The sequence below is a fragment of the Polypterus senegalus genome, chromosome 4 (genome assembly GCF_016835505.1).
Source record: "Polypterus senegalus isolate Bchr_013 chromosome 4, ASM1683550v1, whole genome shotgun sequence".
NCBI lineage: Eukaryota > Metazoa > Chordata > Cladistia > Polypteriformes > Polypteridae > Polypterus > Polypterus senegalus.
This window is the reverse complement of record NC_053157.1, coordinates 53933675-53958051: the sequence shown is the minus strand read 5'-3', so window position 1 is coordinate 53958051 and position 24377 is coordinate 53933675. Positions and strand designations below refer to the sequence as shown.

The 24377-nt window shown below is 35.5% G+C and overlaps 1 protein-coding gene across 1 annotated transcript in view; it reads right to left on the bottom strand.

The window, feature by feature from the left end:
• Positions 1-24377, bottom strand: part of LOC120528704 (FYN-binding protein 1-like) — a 101893-nt gene that overhangs the window by 38784 nt on the left and 38732 nt on the right. The window contains exon 3 of the mRNA XM_039752860.1: positions 991-1108. Coding sequence (XP_039608794.1) covers positions 991-1108 — 118 coding nt within the window. The remainder of the gene's footprint in view (positions 1-990; positions 1109-24377) is intronic.

Here is a 24377-nt window from a genome sequence, read left to right as displayed (position 1 = left end):
TATATATATATATGTACATGCAGTCTGTTCTCCAGATTCGATTTGACATTCACAGCTTCTGTTATTCGCAAGTTGCCATGAACTATTACAAAGGACATTTTTAAAGCTTGCCAAAAGACTGCAGAAATATTTAGAAAACACATTAGCCAAAAATATATAAACAATACTGGAAATGATTTTTATCATATAAAATCATATACTTCATAAATATTGATGTTATGTAATATTTCTTAACATAAGTTCATACTATATCATTAATATTAAATGTTATTTTTGGTCAAAAAAATGGCGCAACTGTCGGATCTGCACCAGTTACCTTCCTGCTTCACTGTTCCCTTATCTATTCAGCATATCCAGACATCTCCTACTAGCTTGTATACGCATTTGTGCTCGCGTTCTCTCTCTCTTTCCACTATCCGAACCCTAGACAGATTTCTAGCCATCCTTCTGAGCTCTCACTTTTCTCGCTCACTTGTCAAATTCCTTTCTCTTGATTTCTTTTTTTCTTATTTTACATATCCCTCTCCTATTAATCTGCGTGGCCAACCCCAGCTCTCTTCCTGCTTCTTAATGGCAATCAACTCATTAATGTGTAATTTAAAATAAAGAATAAAAGAAATAAATAAACAAAACCATATAAATTTCCCTCTGTAGCACATCCCCACCACAGTTAAGGAAGCCCAAGTATGATTTGTAAATTTTCACTTTTCCAGGTGTCTTCAGCCCCTAACACTCACGAATGTGAATATGTTACCTGTACATATATGGATAATTTCCGAATTATGTTTCCAAATGATCACCCATACATTACAGACAATAACTTTCAAATAATTACTTTAAATTTACATAGTTTACCATTTCATGTTTTGTTTATTTTAGCCTGTATATCATAAATTATGTTTGCATTATGTAAAGACATATAACAAGAACTTTAGGTTATATTTGCTTAAGGCAAACTCATCATTACAAATGCTTGTCAAAAATACTTACACAGCGGCTGGGTGTCGGGGAGGTAGTATCGGAAGAGGTGGTGCTGGAGATGGTTGGGAAGTTGGAGGGGCACCAGCAGGAGGTGCAGGACCCGGTTTAGGTATTCCTGGCTTAGATCCTAAAAGAGGAAAAAGCATCTATCATACTCACTTACTTAGAAGATAATAGAATTACATATGACTAAATCAAGTAGTATCTACAAAGGTGAAACAAAGAATTACTCACACAAAAACACTCTGCCGCAAAAAAAGCATAGAACAGTATTTACAAAAATACAGGTATAATTACTGTGTTCATTAACACTTGTGTTGCTGTATAAGCCAGGGCAAATGACTAATAATTTATTATTAGATGCATGCCACCATTGAGTAAGTGGAGTTTCAGACAGGTGGAAATTCAATAAATATTCAGCAAGGTGAAATTAAGGACAAGAAGTACAGTATATATGTGTTCGAAGTTCAAGTTTATTTTCATTAGTCCATAGGACAATTAACTTAAGTTTGTTAGTATGAGTGCTAAGGTTTTTAATAATAAAGTTTGCTTTTCTAAGGTAGTATCTGTTTAATACTGTATGTGCTGAAAAGCTGTGTGTCCAATTACACCATCCTTTGCAGTGCTTTTCATTGCTGATCTGAGCAGTTGCCATGTTATGCAGTCAGTAATGTCCGGTTCCACTATACACCTGTAGACCCAGTAAGCATAAATGAGGACATCGGGGCTTTCCTTATACATCTAATTAAATAAAGGGTTTTTTCAGTCCAACTTCCTAACTATAGCCAAGGTATGCTGCGCTCTCAGTGATGGTTGTTCCAAGTAATTTATTAATGTTAGAAAGTTTTTCTTCACACAGAGAAATATGGACACATGAAATATGTTCCAAGTAATGTGGTGGACAGTAGTAGTCTAGGAACATTCAAAACTCCACTTGATTTTGTTTTGGATGAATTAGGAGGATATGACTGCTGAGCTTTAGTAAGCTAAATGGTCTGTTATTATCAAAAGGTTTTCCAATGTTCAAATGTAAAGCTGCTGACCCTCTCCATAGCATTCAGTCCAATGTAAATTGGTGTGTGGTCTGCCTCCTGCTTCCTGGAGTCTATGACCAGCTGCTTGGTTTTCTTGACATTAAGAGAAAAATTGTTGTTGTTCTGATGCCATGGGTTGATTTCCTCTCTGTAAGCTGTCTCATAAGACTAGAGGTCTCCTTCTAGTTGAGTTGTTAACATCAATACAATATAATACAGTACAACTTATTTATTGAATAACGATCTTCACTGAGTGCCAGCACAGAGTGCTATGAACAATTCTCTGTTAAAATACAAGTATCGATTAGTTTTTTCACTCAGTCTTCCACTATGCTTACATCTTAGACTTCATTTTTATTTTCCTTTTTAAGCTGTTCAGCACTACTGCACCTTTAGCCATTTTAATCATCATGGTTCCAATGCTGGTGTTGTCTACAAGGGTTCTAATTTTATTTTGCTACCTTTACTGATGAAACAGGCCACATTTCCATTAGATATGGATTAGTGATTGTTCCATATGCAAGTAACTTTAAAAGTAAGAATAAATCTATTAATATTGTTATTTGACACTCTATATTGACCCAATTTGTGGTTAGAATTGAAAGAAAAATGGGTATTTTGAGTCCTAAGCTGTAAAGTAGCAGCATACATGAAAATAAATACACAAAATGGCCGTGTATATCACCTGCCAACTGCTGGACTGTCTGCTCCTTCTTGAAACATTACATGCTTCTGCACAGACGGCCATTTTTGTTCATGTGACTCTATGTATCATCCTGTCAGGGAACCTAATACACACACAGGGCATACGGACCCGTAGCAGTTCTAGTACTTCTATAGCAGTATGAAAACATACATTGTCACTATTCCCCCTCACTTTTCTACTGTTACTTTGACTGGTGAGTCATGCTTTGTCTTATAATGCATTTTCCTGCCTGAAATCCATTAGACAACCCATTTACAATTGGTGAAAATAAAACTTTTTCACAGAAGTTATGGTATATACTTGGTGTGACTGCATTATTATTTACTTTTCAAGGAAATCTACAGCTCCCTTATATCAAAAAGAAAAACTCAAACAGTTATGGTAGTGCAGTGTACCAGTGCTGGGCAACACCTCTGAAAGTATCCTAAACATCAGTTCTTTGTTATTCTGTTAGTCTTTTCCAACAATAAGTAAAGCAGCATGTCAGGGGTTCATAGTAGTGCAAGTTGTTTTTTTTTTAAACACTTTGGCTCAGAATTTGTGGCATGTAGGAGTGTGTCGGCAGAAATATGTGAGGCCCCAGCATGTTTCATGGGGGAATTGGTTCATCATTTGTTCATGTATGAGCCGAATCAGCATAGTCATTCTTCTTTGACAATCCGTGGGTTATTATGGAAATCACCTACACTCACAAGGATAAAATGGGTCTGAGTAGGAGAGAGGTTCGAGATCAAGAATGAAAAGGAGGACAATCAGAGAAAAGAAAGCCAAAGAGAAATGAAAGAAAGAAAGTGCAGAAGCAGGAGAAAGAGCAAGTTCTGAGAAGAGGAGGCAAGGCAGTTGGGATTCCAATTGGTCAACCAGGGGATTGGTGCTCCAGGACCAAATCGCTCTAGTTGAGCACTGGGAGCAGGAGCAGTCAAGTGCTCCCAGGGTCATCCAGCACGTGCCAGAGGATAATGGTAGAACAAGGGAGCCGTTCTTTGTGAATCCTAGTAGTGACTGGCTCAAGTCACTGGGATATGAGCTGGAAAGGGCTGACGACGTTCGCCGAAGAAGGAATTAGAAAGTATATGAAAAATGGAAAATAAAAAAGAAAACAGTGAATAAAAAGTTAAATTACAGCATTTTTGTGCTGCGCCAAAAGGATTTATGGTATGTATAATATAAACCCTATCTAAAGTTATCACATCTGCCTGAATCTGACCACAATGACATCATACACTAACACCACATACAAGTGTCTTTTTTAAAAAAGATTCCCAATTTAAATAACAGCATTCCTCAACAGATAAGAACATATATATATATATATATATATATATATATATATATATATATATATATATATATATATATATATATATATATATATATATATATATATATATATATACAGACAACTATTTTCCCACATGTGTATAAAAGTAAAAGCTACCCTGGCACATGTAAAAATCTGTGTGTCACCTTAATATTTACAAATAATTTACTTTATTAAATTTAATAAAGGTCTACCGCCACATCAAGAATAGCTCCTCTCTTGAATCTGATAATCCCTGGATAGTTTCTTAATACCATTACCCTGAACAGGATTAAGTAAGTTTGAGAATGATACAATATTAATTAGTAAAAGGATGGTCTAGTGGTTAGTGCTGTTGTATCATAGCCTGAAAGTTTAATTCTGGTCACTCTCTGTGTGGACATTTTGCATTTCTCCATTTGCTTTTCTGTTTTAAATGATAATACAAATCAAATGTCTTTATTGTTGGAATGGTGGGGCAATGGGTAGTATGATAACTTTAGAAGACAAGGTAGAAACTGATAATTTCCACTTTATTCACACGTCAGCCTGAGTTTGGTCTACAATAGACAAGAGTTCCTACCTTACATCTCATGCTACTATAACTGGTTCTGTCTCACTGTGATGCTAAAAGAAGCAATTTCAGAAAATGCATGGATGGACTGATAAGTGAAGCTACAAAGTTCCATTCACAGTTGAATTTTGCCAGTTTCTCATGGCACTGCATATACAAACATAGAATCAAAAGATAAATGGAGGATGGACCAATGAAGGGAAATATTAATAAACATAAATGCTCAAAGTCATTCATTCATCTGTTTTTAAACTTAATTCAAATTTTGGAGTATCACAATCTTTGCAAAATTTGTAATTTTTCTGTTCTAGCATTTGCAAAAGAGAGTTCACATTCCAGAAGCATCATAAAGTTCACACAAGTTCAAGTACAAAGACTCTGTTATATGTACAAAGGAGAGTGAAAAATCTGATACTCTTCAGTGCCATGATTAAAAGTATGAATAGTCAAATGTGGATCAGCTGAATGCTGATTTACAGCACTGAACTTTTTCAGATAATTAATATTATTCTTTCTTTCTTAAATTTCCATTGACACTATAAATATCGTTTTCATGTTGCTCTACATAAAATATATCTTGTTTCATTTAACCATTATCAATTTATTCCTGCTTACCAACCAGGCATAATGACAAATATATTAATATGTATGTTGTCTTCTCCTCAATATACTCAAATCCAAAAGAGCTTGACTTGTGATAGCACATGCTATTAGCTAAAAAGTGAAAGTTATGTTAAGAGTTAACCATAGCGAAAAGAGTTGCACTTAAATATCACTACAGTACTAGCATTCTGCTATCTATCCCAATAAGTTGCAGTGTACAGTGTTACAGTATCAATTCAACAAAACACAAATACAGGGATGGTTTCCCTATTAGAAACATTTTTATTGAATTTATTAAAAACAAGTACCATTCCATGCGAACAAGTCAAACTTAACAAAACTAAATTCAATTTAACCCCTGCCCAAGAGAAAGAGAGAAAGGCCAACAGCCAGAGTAAAGGTTTAGGAGTAGAAAAGAGGGAGGAGAATCATTTTCTCCAATATAAAAGCCTATTCTAAAATGTTATTGATTAGATCCAGCCAGGTTTTAAAAAAGTTTTGAATAGATTCTCTAAGTGAGAAATTGATTTTTTCCAATTTCAAATAGTAAATAACATCAGTCACACTCTGACTTAAAAGCGGCGGGTTAGGATTCTTCCAGCTGAGCAAGATAAGTCTATGTGCTATCAGTGGAGTAAAGGCATTTACAGTTTGTTTGTTCTTCTCTGCTTTAAGCCCATCTGGGAGTACACCAAACACAGTTGTTAATGGATTAGGAGTGATCGTGACACCAAGACTGCCTGATAGGCATTTAAAGATTTTGGCCCAGAATAGGGTTAATTTGGTGTATTAGAACATTTCATCTCTGAAATTATATAGCAATGCTTTTTAGGCTTTGTAGGCTTATTTGTGAACTCTTACAAGCTTTTGCCACTTTGAAGTTTCTTTTGCGCTCTTATGAGCTCTTCTCCAGTTCCTGCTTCTGCCATCCTCACCAGTCCGTGTAGTGGTGACCTACCCATCAGACTACATTCACACACTAATTAGCCTTAATTACCATAATGTCTTCCGCATAAAGCAAAAGGGAAGTAAATAAACATAGCTTAAACTATTAATGGAGCTGTCTCCTTTAACTATTTTTTCACACATTGTGTTCTTGTTTGGGAAGGAAATGTTCCTCTGCAATACTAAATGCAATACATTCCTTTCCCTCAGGTCACAAATCACACAATCAATCAATGTATTTGCTGTGGGAAATAAACAACCACCTACCATGGTGTGATTCAGTTTTGAAAGATGACATTGAGACAAAATTGTTTGAATATTAATATTACTAATTTCTCTAACTGTATGTTTGTGGAGTCATGTTGTGTTCTGTTTTTTGCCATATTATGTAACCATGCACATATAACTGCATAATCATAATACTCTCCAACTTTATCTTCTGTGATTGCTATTACCATCTCAATAATCAGGGTTTGAAATTCACCTATAACTTTGACCCTATATATCTGTCAATCTTAGAGCAGCCTCTTGGTGTTTTTTTACACCCAAAATAATTCCAGGAGACGAGTGTCTCAAACAGTAGTGTGATTAAATTTCAAGTAAAACTCACAACGGAAGGATAAACAACATTAGAGCTGAAACTTCATGAGCATTTACACAAACAAAACCTTATACCCCTTCTTGGTTTGTCTCAGATAGCTGATGTGCTTGTGTGATGGTGTAATTTATCCACTCACCCACCTCAAAAGTACTGTTACAGCACTTAATTCCTAAAGATGCTGGCCATTCATGCTTTCCTCAGTTAGGCTTTGTGCAAACTTTCTAACTCAAGCCTTCTTCAAGTCCATGGAATCACTCTTCTACTCAGGGCAGCCCATTAAGACTAACACAGCCCCTGGGAATCCTAAACACAGATGTTTTGTGTAGACTTTAAAGAGCTAGAACTCCTCTGCAATCTGAGCTGTGTTAAAGATGCAGTACTCCTCCTGTCATATACTCAGTGGCATAATCCCAGGGCTTGCTTGCTAAGATAGTTCACTCTTGACAGTCCTCTCTGCTCTGACTCTTAAAAGGGAGACATGGTTCTAGGTCTCCCTGGCTAGTGCCCTTGAGTTAATTTCTGTCATCAAAAAGTATACTGTACTGCATGCTTGAAAGACTTCCATCTCAGGCACACTAAGTATACTTTTCTCTGTCTCTAGTACCAATATCTCTGAAGGCTTTTCTTACAGGTCATCTTGTTTAGCAAGGTTTCCCTACCCTTATTATCACTAGTTTCCCCAAAATCACATTAGAAGTTGCCCTGCCAATATCAATATAAATTTCATGTTTGTCCAAAGATTTTCCTAAGGACTATTTATTGCCCATTGGTACCTTATTGGGGCTCTTGAAATCTGCAATTCTTTTAACAGTGGTTCATGATGTTTACAATATTCTTTATGGTGGATTATACTACATTCTCTCCTGAGGACAGCACAGTCTCAGTTTGCCTCAATGATATCTCAGCTTAGATGAATGAATACCATCTCTAGCTCAAACTGGCAAAGGCAGTGTCCCTTGTTATCCCAAAAGGTATTTCTGTCCAACACCCTGTCAATGTATAAAGTTTGGCTCATTATCACTAACACCTACCAAGTGAGTATGCAGCCTTGGATAATATTCCTCACTAATCATATTTCAATTATTTTTCATTCAAGCACCATCATTCACTGGCCACGTTGCAACTGTCTCTCATTTGTGCAGATTCACTCTGTATAATATCCACAAAATCAAGCTGTATCTGGCAAAGTATGCAGTACAACTTCTGGTTCAGGCATTTGACTTCAGCTCTTTACTGGCAGAGGTACATGCATGCACTACTAAATCACTGCAGATGATTCAAAATTCTGCAGCATTTCTTGTATTAAACCTGCCAAGATGGGTACATGTCACTTCTCTTTTCAGGTCAATACACTGGCTTCTTGTTGCAGCACACTCGTAAGGAACTATGCTTCTTTTTGTCTGCTCTGATCAGCTAATGCTCACGTACTGTATGTGGCATCAAATCTAAATCCAGATGTTTTTCATGTGTTCCAGCTGGTGAAACGAGCTGCCCATCTCCATCTGAACCACCAACTCTCTATGTTTAAGAAGCATTTCAAGATTCTCTTGTTCTTGTGAATATGTTTCATATCCATAATAGTTTCCATGTTAAGTTCTTAGTAGCTAATTAACCTTGTGTTTTTCTGTTGGTTTAGAGGTCTTAACTTGTAATGTTTAATTTTGTAACTCTGTTCTGTAGTCCCTAGACCGATATTTAGTCTACTACTTGTATGTTGACCTCTTTTGTTAGTCACTTTGGATAAAAGTGTCTGCTGAGCAAAAAAATGTAAATGTAAATGTAGAGCATATAAGCCAAAGCTTAGCATTTTTTTTATTTTCTCCTATAATTATTCAATTAACATTCAGTAATAGAATAATAATTACTAAATATAAAACAATAAAATGAAACATAGTCTGTACAAAAAAGTGAATTGCAAATTGTATCTCCATTGCAAATTACACACATCTTTCACTGCCAAACTGCAAACTGCAACATAATCATAATGAGCTTGCTGTTCATTGATTGCGTAACCACAATTTATCACCTTTTTTACAGTATGTTTATTATGACTGAAGTTTACAGGTCTTATATAATTCACCAAATGTTTTCATTGGAGATCTGGGACTGGGAATGAGCACATAAAACATTGTTCACATTTGCTAGTGATATCTATTATCATTTATAACTGGGCCATAGCCATATGCTTGTCAAATCTCAATTACTGTGTCGCACAAGATCACTGCAATGATTTCAAAAGGAAAAATTGTCATAACTACTACTTACATAAATCTAGAGCTATTCAACAGTAAGTAAGCAAGGAAAACATCCCCTAGATGCTTACAAACTCAAAAATTTAAATACAAATACTGTAGCTTTAAAAATCAGGCTGATTTTGTAACAGCCTAATTTTGACTGCAGTAATCTTGCCAGTTCTTTATCCAATTACATTAAAAAATTTAACAGCGTATTTAATTCAGTTTCTAGTTAACTATTTAAGCTACACTTATTGTAACTATTGGCATACGCTATACTAATGATGTACTGTATAGTCTTCTGTCTTGTATATTCTTGTAAAACATCCTGGGCTTCAGCATATGTCAAATGTAGTCAGCTCCCAGTCATGTACTTTTCTAACACTGGGTGTAAATTTCAAAATCACCTCAATGACTCAGTAGTGACATATAAGATTGAGCTACCTATGATGATATAATGTAGATTTATTGGAACAAAACACATCCAGTATACTACTGTATGATTTTGTTTATTTTGAAATTGGAAGAGCAAACTGAGAAGATTCAATGTAAACTAAGGTCCATTTGTAGCTTTATATAGGATTTCTATGATTTAACTTCAGTGAATGCAAAAGGCTGCTATTTTATGAGTTTATATTTGTCTAATACACCAATCATCCACACCATTAAATCCACTGACAGGTAAATTGAATAACATTGATTATCTCATTATAATGGCGCCTGTCAAGGGATGGAGTATACTAGGCAGCAAGTGAACAGCCAGTTCTTGAACGTGATGCGTTGGAAGTAGGGGAAATGGGAAAGTGTAAGGATTTGGGTCAGGTCATCTCCAAAAGAACTTACTGCTTGCCAAGCAAGAGAAATCTTAAAACACAGTGCATCACAGCTTGCTGAGTAGCTGCAGACTGCTCATAATGCCCATGCAGACCCCTATTTACTGCCGAAAGTGCCTACAATGGGCATGTGAATCTCAAAACTGGACCATTCAGCAATTGAAGAAGGTGAACTAGTCGGATGAATCACGTTTTCTTTTAGATCAAGTAGACAACCAGGTGCATGTGGTTTGTAGACTGGGGAAGAGATGGCCAAAGAAGGCAAGCCAGCAGAGTCAATGGCATTCATGTAGATGTTACTTTGACACATACTATGTACCGAAAGACTATTGACCATGTACACCAATCCATGTAAAAGTTATTCTGTGATAGTCTCCTTCAGCAGTAAAACGCACCCTGCTACACAGCAAAAATTGTTCAGGAATGGTTTGAGGAACATGATAAAGAGTTCAGAGTGTTTGTCTTGGCCTCCAGGTCCCTCAGGTCTCAATCTGATTGAGCTTCTGTGTAATGAGCTGGAAAAACAAGTCCAATCCATGAAGACCCCACCTTGTAATTTACAGGACTAAAGGATTTCTTGGTACCAGATACCACAAGACACCTTCAGAGGTTCTGTGGAGTCCAAAACTCAATGGGTCAGTGCTATTTTGGCAGAACAAGTGTGACACATACAAAATTAAGTAAGTATTTTTAATGTTGTATCTAATTGATATATGAGCCCATAGAACAGTAAAGAATATAAAATTCAGCCAAACAATTTGGTACATGTTATTTTACAACATTAGCATTAGAACAACATATGCTAATGTACTGTTGAGTCTCTATGGCATTGCTTTATTATGTATTACACTTGATTCAAAAAGAACAAAATTAATAAAATATATATACTGTATAGAATACTTCAAAGCCAATTGTCAATACTAATTGCTATATATTGTTATGTAAACCAGTATTGTACTATGGCACTGGAAGGGAGAAACATGTTGTATGTTGAGTAGTAAGAATCTCACTCTACTCTATATATGTGACAATTAAAGACTCCATAAATCTATTATAGATAGATTCTGAATATTAACATTATTTAATACTACATTTTTCTTTCAAAGCAATGCATATCAGTTAGTTTATTAATGACTGTAAACTCACAATGTCAGCGAGAGATGTTATGTGCAAGAGTGTACCTAGTGATGGGCTGGCATTCTGTCAAAGATTAGTTCCTGACTATGTGGATAATTTATACACTAATTCACTCTATAATGGAAAGGGTGACTCACAAAAAGTTTCAAGCAATGGTTTTCCTTTGATCTGAAACTAAATAAAAGTATTTCTAACAGTTAATACAAGTACGTTCAGTTCTGCACATTTACATCTGGATTTTTAACAAAAATAAATTTACCTCATATATGTTTAATTAAGCCTCTATTCTGCATCTTGAAGAAAATGAAATAAAGATCCCAAAAACTGCAATTACCAGCAGAACAATGAATTTCATAATACATTTTTTCATTTTAATTTTTTTATTTTACTAAGTTTTAGGCTAATGACAGAAAGAAATAACTGAATTAATGATGCTCTGTGCACAATATTTAGGGCTTCAGAGATTTGCTGAAAGGAATAGCATCACACAATTATTTTTACACTGGTGTGGGCTTAGGCACTTTAATGGTTACAGAAAAAAGCTGAATGAATGAATGAATGAATGAACTATCTTTGCTTTTTCCTCTCCTTAATATTTTACAATGAAATAATTATCTTAACCAAGATAATGTGGTTGTAATCACTTCAGCATTTCATAAATATTTTTCAAATATAAATCTGTGTATATAAACCATAAAGTTCAGTATGGATGTGTTTATATGTAATTATTGAGTAATGAGTATTTATTGGTGTCTGATTTCACCTTTGACTTTACTGGTTTCATATGCAACTAGGATGCTTATTGATTTAATGGAATGTAATTAAATACTTGTTTACGGGTAAAGTTTTAACCAAGGGAACATTTTGTGCATTACACATGATGCAGTGTGGTAATGAGTTGGCTGTGCCTATAAAAAAGGTCATTATATTCCAAATAATCTATGTATGTACTGTAGCTAACATTCATGTTGAGTTGGCAAAAGTCTTGAATGTTTTACTATAAGAGTACCTGTTTTGTATTCTATTAGAAGAACATTCTCAATATGCCTCCACTTCCAAAAGCAGTTAATATCTCACACTGTCCTGAGTTACAACAAACAATTTCTGTTTTCCATAATGTAATATTTCATTGAATATTTAAATTTATAGTGAACATATATAGTTACTGTATGTCTGTTTGGTTTCTGCAATATATTGATGCCGTGTCTAGTGCTGCTGCTATCTTCTGCCTGATGTTGACATGATAGACCCCTGCTCCCTGTTACACTGAAAAGGATTAAATGGTTTTAAGAATAATATAAATCAGTGATGAAAGCGCAGCTTATAAAATAAACGCAGCATATACAAAAAAAATGATCATGTGTGCATGGCATTAAGGTCCAGACTGTTTAGATGTTTCACTTAATTTTTAATTGCAAAATGCATCATTTCAAAGTTTGTAAAATTTTAAAAAGTGATAGTCAAGTAAGGATTCGTTTTATTAAAATAAGCATGTACATTTGCTAATTAAAATGAGAATTACCGACAACATTATTACAATGAGCAAAGAATCACTGTAATAGAAAACAGTTTACTTTAATAAGAAGATCATTTTCACATGAATACCACGATGTACATTGTAAGATAAGTTTTAAAGGCATAACCTTTTACTAATTACACTTTTACGTCGTCATACAGTCCCGGTGTTTAGTTAAATGGTAGAGGACTGATAAAAACAGGTAAAACCTACATTGCAGTGAAGTTACGCAATTAAGAGGAGGCTGCATCTCATTACTGCCAGCATCAGGTTGCCCATTTAACGGTTGAATCACTTGTATAATGCAACGCGAAATCCAGCGCTACTGGTTCTATCATTGTCCGCGAAAGGTCAGGTAATGCAATATAAATCAGTCAACCTGCCTCTCATGTCCAAAACTGCAACTTTCCAGTTTGATTTTTTTTTTCAGTTTTGGTGTATACAGAATAATAGCGAAAGTCATACGCTGAAACAGATTCATAATAAAACGATAAACGATGTAAAACACGGACATATTAAAAAAAACAACATGTTTTTAAAAAATACTCGGAATGGTGTCTTGGGGCCGAGTTCCCCATTTACCTTGCATTTGGAGAGCTCTTCAGAACCTTCTCAGCCTTCATTCGATGCGCACGGCGCGCTAAAAGTGTGTAGGCGCGCGCGGCGGCGTGAAGCGCGCTCGTGACTTCGCGTGGGTTGCTGTCGCGTGGAGTACTGAGAGCGAACGGGGACGCGCTCTTGGGACTTGCAGGCGCCCACTTGACGCTGGAAGGACCGATGCGAATTTAAACTAAGTGATATTTTACGCTTTGTTAATATGATACAATAGGGATAACATAACGATAATCAGTTATGTAATAGGAGAGAGAAAGGTATATCATATTTGCCAGTCAAAAATGAAGTCGATAGGTACGGACATCGCCTCCGTCGCGAAGGTTAACTTGTTTTAAATTATTTTCGAAATAAATGGTTGAGATGATAAACATAAAATACGTACAAGTAATATATGACGTTAAATGCGATTTTTAAATCGACAGCGCCCTACAGATGTTCTTAAATGTAATCAGAAGGGTTTTCGCGAGGCTCCCATGCTATAATTAAATGGTGGCTGAAAACTCCGTATTCCCCGTTGCAGTGCGGAATTGTTCTTCCTGCCTATGAGTTGACAGTGTTATTCCATCTGTCTGTTTTAGTTTGATTTCTCAGTTTTCACTATTACCACTGTTTCCTTTGATGTAGGGTCTTTTCCGTTATCCCCAGTTATTGGATAGCACGGCATTCTTTCTTCTGTTTGACAGACTCAGTAAAACGTATGTATTCGTTGTGTCAAGTCTGACATTACCCTCTAAGCCTGTTGCATTTAAAGTGGTCACTCTTACTGTTGTTACATACAATATCTATCTATCTATCTATCTATCTATCTATCTATCTATCTATCTATCTATCTATCTATCTATCTATCTATCTATCTATCTATCTATCTATCTATCTATCTATCTATCTATCTAATTGATTTAACATGGGTTGTATGGCAAGTGAGAAGAACATGGCACTAATGTTGCACTGGATAGTGGCAGTGCCAGTTCAAAATAAGCAGAGGAAAACCTAAACTGGAAATGGGCATGTGCATTTGCATCAGATTTATGTAATCACTTTTCTTAGTCAAGGTACTACATCAGCCAAGAAGATGTTTGTTCATCCAGGACTTTCACATCAACATGTCTTTGAATTGCACCTGCTGCTTTCTAAGAAAAAACAACCGATAAATCTACTAGCCATGTACTGCTTTCTGAAGCTGTCAGTGCACCTGTCCCCAAAATACTAATGTCCCTGTTGCATAACTGCAGTAAATAAAACGGTCAAACTTATTTAAAAAAACTCAATAGTACTCTGCAAAGATGACCTCTATGCATGATTAAACCAAAAGAGCTCCCTCAAATTCTTTCAATTTATTTTGTCACTTCAGGTTTACTTTGAGGAAAATGAATGAGTGTGTACTTAATTTGTCAGTCCTGTGGAATCACATGTGGCTCCAGGTTTTTATTCTGTCCAACTTCTGTTTTCAATTTGACTGCTAGCTTAATTAAACTATGTATGGTAAACTTGTATTTGAATATGCCAAGCTTTTATGTATGTTCCAAAGGAATAATTTATTGTTTTTTTAAGGTGGTTTTTAAGATTTTCATTATCATCCTGATTTTCATCCTACTTTTCCAGGAGTTCTTGTTATTGAATCCATTATTTACTAATAAGGACATTGGTGGGCATGGAATTGAAAATATTATAGCCATTATGTGTATTATAGACACATTATAAAACTGGTTGAAACAAAAACCTGCAGCCACATAGGATCATTGGGAATATGTTTGGGAACCACTGGATTAGTGGATGGACTTTGAATGGAAGCTATACCATTGCCTGTACCATAATGCTGGGGAAAGGAAAACTCAAGACAGAGAGTACATTAGCACTTTTTTGCTCACTGTCTGTGACTGACTCCAAGGTTATTTGTGTTTACTAGAAATAATGGATCTACTGAAAGAAAAAAAAAAAACTAGACATTTGATGATTTCTTTTCTATGTCCTGTAATGGTCACACCAAGTTATTTGACAGATTTGTGCTGACTGTTTGATACTTGTCTTTCCTGTGTCACTGAAGTTCATTCTCCAAATATGAAACTCAGAACCTTTCTTGAGCTTGCTTCTGTGGCTACTAGATGGAACTCATGAGGTTGAACAGTTTCTTTACTCATATATCAGGAACCACCATTTGCTTCAAAAAGATGCAGCATAGTGACGGTACATCTGTTGATGTGGAGTAGACACCGGAATTTCAATGTTATTTTTTTCTCTAAAAGTTATACTACACGATAGACTTTTTGAATCGAACACCTGTTATTGGGCTTCTTGAACTTCCTACCAATACCACAATAGTTTTGCATTAGTTTGCAGATATTTACTTCCACTTTTCTAGTACAAGTTGTTCTTGACTTTAAATACAGGGAAGTACAATTTTTTAATTCTTTTTACTGTAACTACTGTAAAGGTAAAATTAAGAAAAGGTAAAAAGTGAATCAGGGTCCAGCCCTTGCTTACCATTACCATTCATAAAAATGCATCCTGTACTATATTTTTAAGGTCACCTGGTATTGCAGTATAATTTTAAAAAGCTATTATTTTTTTGCACTGTATTTAAAAACTCTTTATTTGGTGCCTGTATTGGTTTCTTTCTTCCATCCTACCTTTTTTATTATTTTATTACAATCAAATAGCATTCCATACAAATAACTCAAGTTTTACAAAAAAATATTCGAAACAAATCAAACCCTATCCCTGAGAAAGAGAGCTAGGCCAGCAAAGTAAAACTTAAAGCTAGTAAAAATAAATAAATTAATTAATTAATAACTGAGAAAAGGTATATGGAGTGTCACACACATGTGCATGGGAGGCAGCTAAAGGGCTTGAGTAAGGGCAGTTCCGAGGCCTACCAGGACGTGGCAGAGTGCACTGACTCTTTTTCTCCCTTTCCTGTAGACCATTCACGGGAGATTCCACCTGGCTCTCTTGACGTCACTTCCGGGACCAAGTCAATAGAAGGAGATATTGCGGCTCCGGCTCCTGTGATGTCACATCTGGGCTCGAACCAATGGCTGAAGACCTTCATGAGCTCGACCCCTATGATCTCACTTCCTGTCTCCCCCTTTAAAAGCCTGCACATTTTTTCCTATTCCCTCAGGTCTGTACTGGACTCGGTTTTGTGCACATCAGTGCTGTACTCATTATTTACGACTTTGCAGCCAGGAATTCAATTATACAGGTGGTTGCCCCAGACTTTTCCATGACTCTGTGTCAAATTTCTGACAGGAGTAAAAGAGGGTGGAGAACCTGCTTCCTCAATTTAAATGCTTATTCTAAAATGTTATTGATTAGATCCTGCTAGGTGTTGAAACATTTTTGTGCAGATCCTCTAAGTGTGAATAAGATTTTTTCCAGTTTCAAATAGTATATAACATCAGTTAGCCACTGACTTAGAATAGGAGAATTAGGATTCTTCCAGTTGACCAAGATAAGTCTACGTGCCAATAATGTAGTAAAGGCAATTACAATTTGTTTGTCCTTCTCGACTTTAAGCCCATCTGGGAGTACCCCAAACAAACCTGTTAGTGGATTAGGAGGGATTGTGACACCAAGGCTGTCTCAAAGGCATTTAAAGATTTTGGTCCAGAATAATGTTAATTTATTGCACGCCCAAAACATGTGGCCCTGTGAGGCTGGAACTTGATTGCAGCGTTCACAGGTTGGATCTTGCCCTGGAAACATTTTGGACAATTTTAAATGAGAGAGATGTGCTCGATATTTAATTTTGAGTTGAATAATTCTGTGCTTTTTGCATATGGAGCTTGAGTGAATTCTGTGCATTGCTACTTTCCACTCCTTTTCTTTGATGTTGAGTGAGTGATCCTTTTCCCACTGTCCTCTTGGATCTTTGAAAGGGATGGACTGTAAAATGGTTTTATATATTACGGAAATGCTGTCTGAGTCCTCAAGTGAGGAAGGTGAGGAAAATTGGGCAGGTTTTGTTTAACAAAGTTTCTAATTTGAAGGTAGTGAATGAAATGTGTTGCTGGAAAGTTAAATTTGGAGTGTAATTGTTTGTAGGATTCAAAGAAGTTTTCTATCTACAGATCTCTAAGTGATTTAATCCCATATGTTTTCCAGACATTAAAAACTGCATACATTTTAGAGGGTGGAAAAAGGTGGTTCTTGGGCAGTGGTGAAACAGATAAAAGTTTCTCTATCTTAAAATACTTCCTACATTGGTTCTATATTCTGAGTGAGTGAAGCACAATTAGGTTGATAGTATAATGATGATAACGTGTATTTATTGGGTGTGCAAGTAAGGAATATAAAGAAGTACTGCAGGATTGTATTTCTATTGTGGACCAAGCCTGTGTATGTTCATCTATTTTTGTCCATATCCATTTTTTAATAGCTTGTATATTTGCTGCCTAGTAATAAAACTGAAAGTTAGGTAGAGCCATGCCACCTTCCGCCTTAGGTCTTTGTAGGGTCGCCCTTTTGATACATAGATATTTTGAATTCCAAATAAATGAGGTTACAGTTGAATCTAATTTCTTAAAAAAAATCTATTGATGTATATTTGATTGTTTTGAAATAAAAACAGAAGCTTAGGAAGGATACTCATCTTAACAATGTTAATTCTTCTAACTAAAGTCAGATGAGGGGTTGACCATCTGTGCAAGTCTTGCTTAATTTTTTCCATACAGGCATCACAATTTTGTTGATAAAGAGCTTTGTGTTTACTTGTGATGTTTACCCCTAGGTATTTAAACTGATATGCAATGATAAAAGGGAAGGTGTCCAATCTAATGTGCTTGAGAATTCATTGGGAAGAGCACATTTTTATTCAAATTGATTCTGAGACCAGAAATCTTTTGAAACTCTATTAGTGTTGTTAGGACTGCAGGTACAGTATTTTGTATACATTTTCTGATATATACATTGCCATATCATCTGCACATAGAGAAACTTTCTGTTCAAGTTGTTCTCTGATAATCCCCTTTATCTCATAAGCATTTCAGTAGTGAATTGCCAGTGGCTCAATGGCTAGTACAAAATGCAGTGTTGACAAGGGGCATCCTGATACCACGTTCTAGCTTAAAGGTACTTAAATACATTTTCCATGAATTCCCTATCATCAACATTGAGTGCACAAATATTTATAAAAATCACTTTACAGTTAAATAAATTACCTATGACAATCACATATCTCCCTTCAGGATAAGATACTACATCTGATACTACAAATGAGACTGTTATATGTATAACAATTCCCACACCTCTAGTTTTCTTTGTAAATCTGGAATGGAACATTTGGCCAGTCCAGTCTTTGTGCAGCTGAAACTGATCCTTGCTTAATAAGTGGGTCTCCTGTAGACCATCCTACCTTTTAGTACTGCTCTTAACCTATTCATGCCACAAGCATGTACACTGCCTTTTGCCTGAGGTATAAAGGTCATTTCCAGTTTCTTGTGAGCCCTTAGTAAGGTTCAGATTAGTTGATAATATAAAATAAACAACAAAGTACAAACAATGTACCCCTTTATGATGCCCAGGTTATACATAGCTTGTTGTAAAAGGTTTTGTTCTCTAAAGTTACTTTGTCTATTTATAAATAAAATAAATGTAAGCTAATCTCCATCTTTTATTATATGTGTGTACCTATATCATATATGCTGTATATCAAGTTAAATGTTGAAAAGAAGTCAACAAATAAACTTCTTACACTGGATTTTGGTTTATAACTTTGTCTCGAGTCTATAGTCAAATTGAAGAAGCTCAGTAAAAACAGGTTTGCTTTAGAAGCATGTTTTCATTTTCTCAAGGCATTTTCTTATGTCTTGGATGGGTGTTGCTTGTGGGAAATTTTTACATTCACATGGTTTGTTTTCCTCTAGTATCTTATGGTGGTTGGTCATTTAACAGTTCTAACAAACAGCACGATTATCAAAGTTCCAAGCTTTTTGTACATTCTCTAAAGTTTAGTAAACATCAATGCATATAGTGCTCCAGGTTACTTGACCATTCAATACAGTAAAATCATCTATTCATCCCTCCATTTTTAAACTCATTTAATTGTGTATGGGGCTGCATATTAATTAAAATTATTATAAAACAATAACAAAAAATAGTTTTAAATTTTTCTTTGGACGTTTATACTGTTGAAGGTTTCTTCCCAAAACAGTCAGTCACGTTCCTTTGCCCTTGCCATGACCTCCTTTCATTCCCCCTAGTGAAAAGTTTTTACATGGGCTTTCATTATGATCTCTAGCTATCTTCAGCCAGGTTAATTATTTGCATTAACCTCTGTGTCTATAAAGCACAATACAGTACTAATTTTCTTGTTCTTGATGAATAGTTTTGTTTTTCACACCACAGACATGAAATTTGATACACAGGTACTTAATTCCATAAGTCAGATTTTCAACATATGACTGTGGGGAGGCTGGTGTCAGAGCGAGTGGCAAAAATATTACCATATGACCTAATAACAGAGAAACAGTTTCATGGAGGTTGTATTGTTGATGTGATGGCCAATGTGCTTTTCTTTTAGCCTAATAATCTGGGTTTGATTCTGGCCCATTACAAATAACTTTTTTTTTTTTAATCAAGCATTTCTCCTTCTATTTGTGTCATTGCTCCAAGCTGCCCCAAGTGAAGCTGTATTGTCTCTGGAATTATTTTGTGTAATTTGGGATCCTTTGCACCAAAAGGAAAAAACAAGAATATTGTGTACTAAAAGGGTTGGCAGTATTTAAATAGTTGTGTACTAAATGCAAAGTGTTTAAGGTAAAATATTATGGTAAAATATGATTTGTAATTACTGCATTTTATTATCCCATTTTTCCATTATTTCATCCAGGCACACTGGGTAACTCAGCTAGTAATATTTATTTCTTAAATAAATATTATTGCATAAAATGGCCTAATACTTTGGCTTCTGTGAGTGTAAGTTGGTCCTGTGTTTGAGTGAGTCTGCCTTATAATGAACTTGTGTCTCATTCACCTTCTTCTTCTTACAGCTGCTCCCATTCAGGGTCATCACAGTGGATCATCTTGTTCCATATGTCTTCTCTCACCTCATCCTCTTAGGCCTTCCTCTTTTCCCATTGCCTGGCAGATCCATCCTTAGCATCCTTTTCCCAATACATCCAGCATTTCTCCTCTGCACATATCCAAACCAACTCAATCTTGCCTCTCTGACTTTGCCTCCAAACCGTCCACCCTGAGCTGACCCTCTAATGTTTCTAATCCTGTCCATCCTCATCACACCCAATACAAATCTTAACATCTTTAGCTCTGCCACCTCTAGCTGTGTCTCATGTTTTTTGGTCAGTGCCACTGCCTCTAACCCATATAACATACCATTGGTTAAAAAATAAATGAATTAATGCCATTATGTGCTTGAGTAATCAAATAATAATTGTAAATTATTAAATCTTTCTTTTTGACATAAAATATCTGCTTATAAAGAAATTCAATCTGTTATGGCCTCCACTGAGTCATTAAGTGGCATATCAGCTGAGAAATTTTCCCAATTGGTGCAAGTAAAGATCTATAGCAGCAGTCCCACGATCTGAGACTTAATTTTGTTCCATGGTTGTTCATATTCATATAGAGTACCAGGTGTATATATCATGCTCAGGTTTTCTTAGATTAGTTTTATGAAAAGTCTTAAACGTTTGGTATATGTTATCATAGAATTTTTCAGATACACATTATTACCTTTTTGGAAGACTTAATATACTGATGAGGAAGAAGAAGAAGAAATTTAAGATTACAGACATATAGTCCAAATGGATTTCTAGTTTTCAGAGTACTGCAAGTATTTTGGCAAATATAAAATCAGTATCAAACAGCAGTGAAATGTGATAGAATTTGTTGCCAGAAATGAGCAAACCTAATGAAAAAATTTGCTGAATATCCTCTCCGTCTGTTGTAATGTTAAGCTCACTTTTTTCTGTTTTGTAGTACTCTATGCAAACTATAATGAATTTAGCATTTTTTGTTTTTATTTAAAATATCTTCATGTTATCCTTTTTTGCCTCTGACAGTTACTATAGTTCATAAATTATCTTGAAAGTCCTTCTTAATGGCTTGATTTTTTAAGATTTATAAGTGTTAAATAAATCTTTTTACAGGCTTCGGCAACACAAGGGTAAGTGCTACTGTCTCACAATTCCAGGAGACTGATTTCACATTCTGTCTGAAGCCCTGTAAAGTTAGTACATTCTGTCCATGTTTTCGAAGGATTTTGTCTGGCTTATCTGGTTTCCTCTCATATCTTAAAGACATGAAGATGAGGTTAATTGGCAATTCTAAATCATCTCAGTGTTAGTATGGCTGTATGCATCAATATGCCTGTTGATGGTCTGGCTCAGTGTCCAGGGTTACTTATTACCTTCATTTTAGCTGTTGATTGGCTGTGCAAGAAATTCTTTATCCATTTTACAGTACCATAGCAGTTCTTGGCAAACACACCATGCAAGAAAGTTACCATTTCCCTCACTTCCATTATAATCATTTTACTGGTACTTGTCAGAAAAAGCTTTTGAAGAACACAGTACTGATTCAAACTTGTCTCATGAATACTCAAGAGATAAAGAACTAAACACACAGCTCTCTCCTTAGTGGAATAAGATGGCACCTCCACGAATCATTGATTGTCACAGCCACCGCAGAAATTTATAAGAAAGTGCTAGAAGTCTCCAGGGGAAAAAGTAGCAATGCCAGATGGCAGTGAATATTTTCTTCTGCTGCTTGTGTGATTACTGAGATGTCAGAGAACACAAGTTAATCATATGAAATAACTATGCCAAATTTGCTGTGAAAAGAAGAAATGCTTCACATAGCATGAAAAGAAAAAATAGGGAACAAAGAGGAAAACGTAAAAATACTATTATAATGGGCTCCAATGAAGAATTCTTTATGGAAACAACCATTTTTCAAACTTTCCAGAATTAACACAAAAGGGCTATATTTGAATCTGTACATTGCAAATCAGTTCTTGTTAAAGAAGTAGTGCAATTTGAAAACAGTAGATGAAGATTATTTTAAAAATGCAGAAGTAGCTTCTTCACACAGAAACTAACAGAAGCACCTGATGAGTTTTTCCTTAATTTAGAATACAATGTGTACTTCTTTACAGGGACAGGCAGAAGTACAGAGCGCACTAAAGGGAGATGAGAAAGAGCTCATAACCAAAAATTCTTAGCAAAAGCTCAGAACAGGAAGTCAAAAATACCCACTGTCAAAACCTAATCACTAGCCAAAAATTAAGTCAAAGTGCATTCAAAAATTTTAATATCAAGAAGTGCAGTGCCACATTAAATAGGAAATGGCATGAAACATCCTGCCATGACAACTTCAGGGCTAAGAAACTGTAAACGATATGGCTCTAACCATGAAAAAAGCACATATAATACATTGCAAATACAGTTCGATAAGAATAAATAACTTCAGAATCTTAACATAATCCCCTCCTAAGGCTCAAGCTCCAGATTTTCCGGGATCTCATAGATAAAATAACTGAACTGAAGCATGTAAGGATTTGAGGCAGGTTGAAAAGAACAAGGAGTTACTTCTTGAGTATATTTTCCTAAGAACCTCTGCACTTCACTACTTCTTGTCCCGACCCCCACCTCACATACCCATCAGGTTTTAGATGCATGGCTGAGAAACCAGTAAGTATGGTTATCTTTTAAACACCTTGAGAATTTGATTTGTTCTTGTTAATGACTGCTGTCATGCATGCGCATCAGGCGATCACCTTCTGGGCTAATCTGAGGTATGCAATACCCCACCAGAACAAGAGGGGGGCACTGTTCCTAATAGTATTGTCTCCCCTCTCATCCACATTGCTGAGAAGATGTCCAGTGTGGGCAACTGATTCCGCCCCTTCCGGTTGGAACCCTATAACACCTAGATGTCCCTAGAAAGAGACATCTCATTTGGAACTGAGCATACACAAGAAAGCAGCTCCAAAATCAAAACTCACTCTGCTGAGCCTCTGATCTATCAAACCCAAGAATACTGTATTCTTTAAGTCAGAGATTATTTTCGGTTTTGTGTCCTTGAGCACTTGTTTTGTTCAGTATGAACAAATGTTGAACTAAACAGGCTGGCACCACCCAGCAGGCACCACATTTATTTGGCTTATGTCTTTGCTTGTCCTAACTGTATAGAGTCTATAGAGTGGATTCATGAGAAACATGACTTCACAAAGATGGAATCTTCAGATTTGACTTGAATCCCATTACTGCTTTTATTTCCAAGAAATATCTTCACCAATTCTCATTTCTTATTTGTCTATCTATACATGCATTTTCAACTTACTGTCAATGTGAATTTGTCTATGCTGCAGAATTGATTATAAAGTAGGAGCTAACCCTTGACGGAAACAGAATACAAACAGGCAATTTCATGCACCCATTAAAAAACATAATTTCTTCAGTGACTGTAGTGCATACAGTTTCTCTCCTTATTAATTAGACCCTTTGTTTCTATAAAGCTAGAACTATATTTCAGTATTAGACTGAGTTTTATAACAAAATTTAGAAAAAAAGCGTTATCATAGGTTCTAATAAATAAAAGTATGTTTGCTTTTTTTATTTTAAACCTGTTATTACCTCTGATGAACTGCTCTTCTGTGCAGTGCTGGTCCCTGCCTTGTGTCCAGAACTTCTGGGACAATCTCCAGCACCCCACATCTCGAAAACTGGATTAAACAGATCTAAGAATAATATATTATGTTCATACCTGCTCTTTACTGTTAGAGCAAGTTTAGAAAAATGAATTGATTCTTGTGTATAAAGTAAGGCTTTTCTAGATTACTTTAAAAACTAAATACAACTGTTTCGAGAAGGATTACTCCTACTGAAATGTTTGCGTGCAAGAAACTCTTTGAAAGGACCTGCAAAGCCAAAAACATTCTTATTGTTTACTGGTTATTAGAAAAATAAAAGTAAATAACACATTGATAGATTCAATATTATTATATGTTACTCTAATTTGAGCATTTCATTGTTTCACACACTTGGCCACTTTATAAAGTATATATATTTAAAGCCAGATAGAATCTCCTTTTCTTTATAGATCAGCCTGAATTCTTTGAGATATTCAACAAGACATTTATTAATTACAAATGTACTCACTAATGTTATTTTAGACTTTGAGATTTCTTCATAAACTACCTTTTAAAAAACGAAGGTTCACATGTGACTAGTAATACTTGCTGATCATGGTGTTAGAAACTTCATTTCCATCAGACATGCAAATAACAGTTTCCATGCACTTACATTACAATGAATTTAAAGTTGAACTTGAAGCATT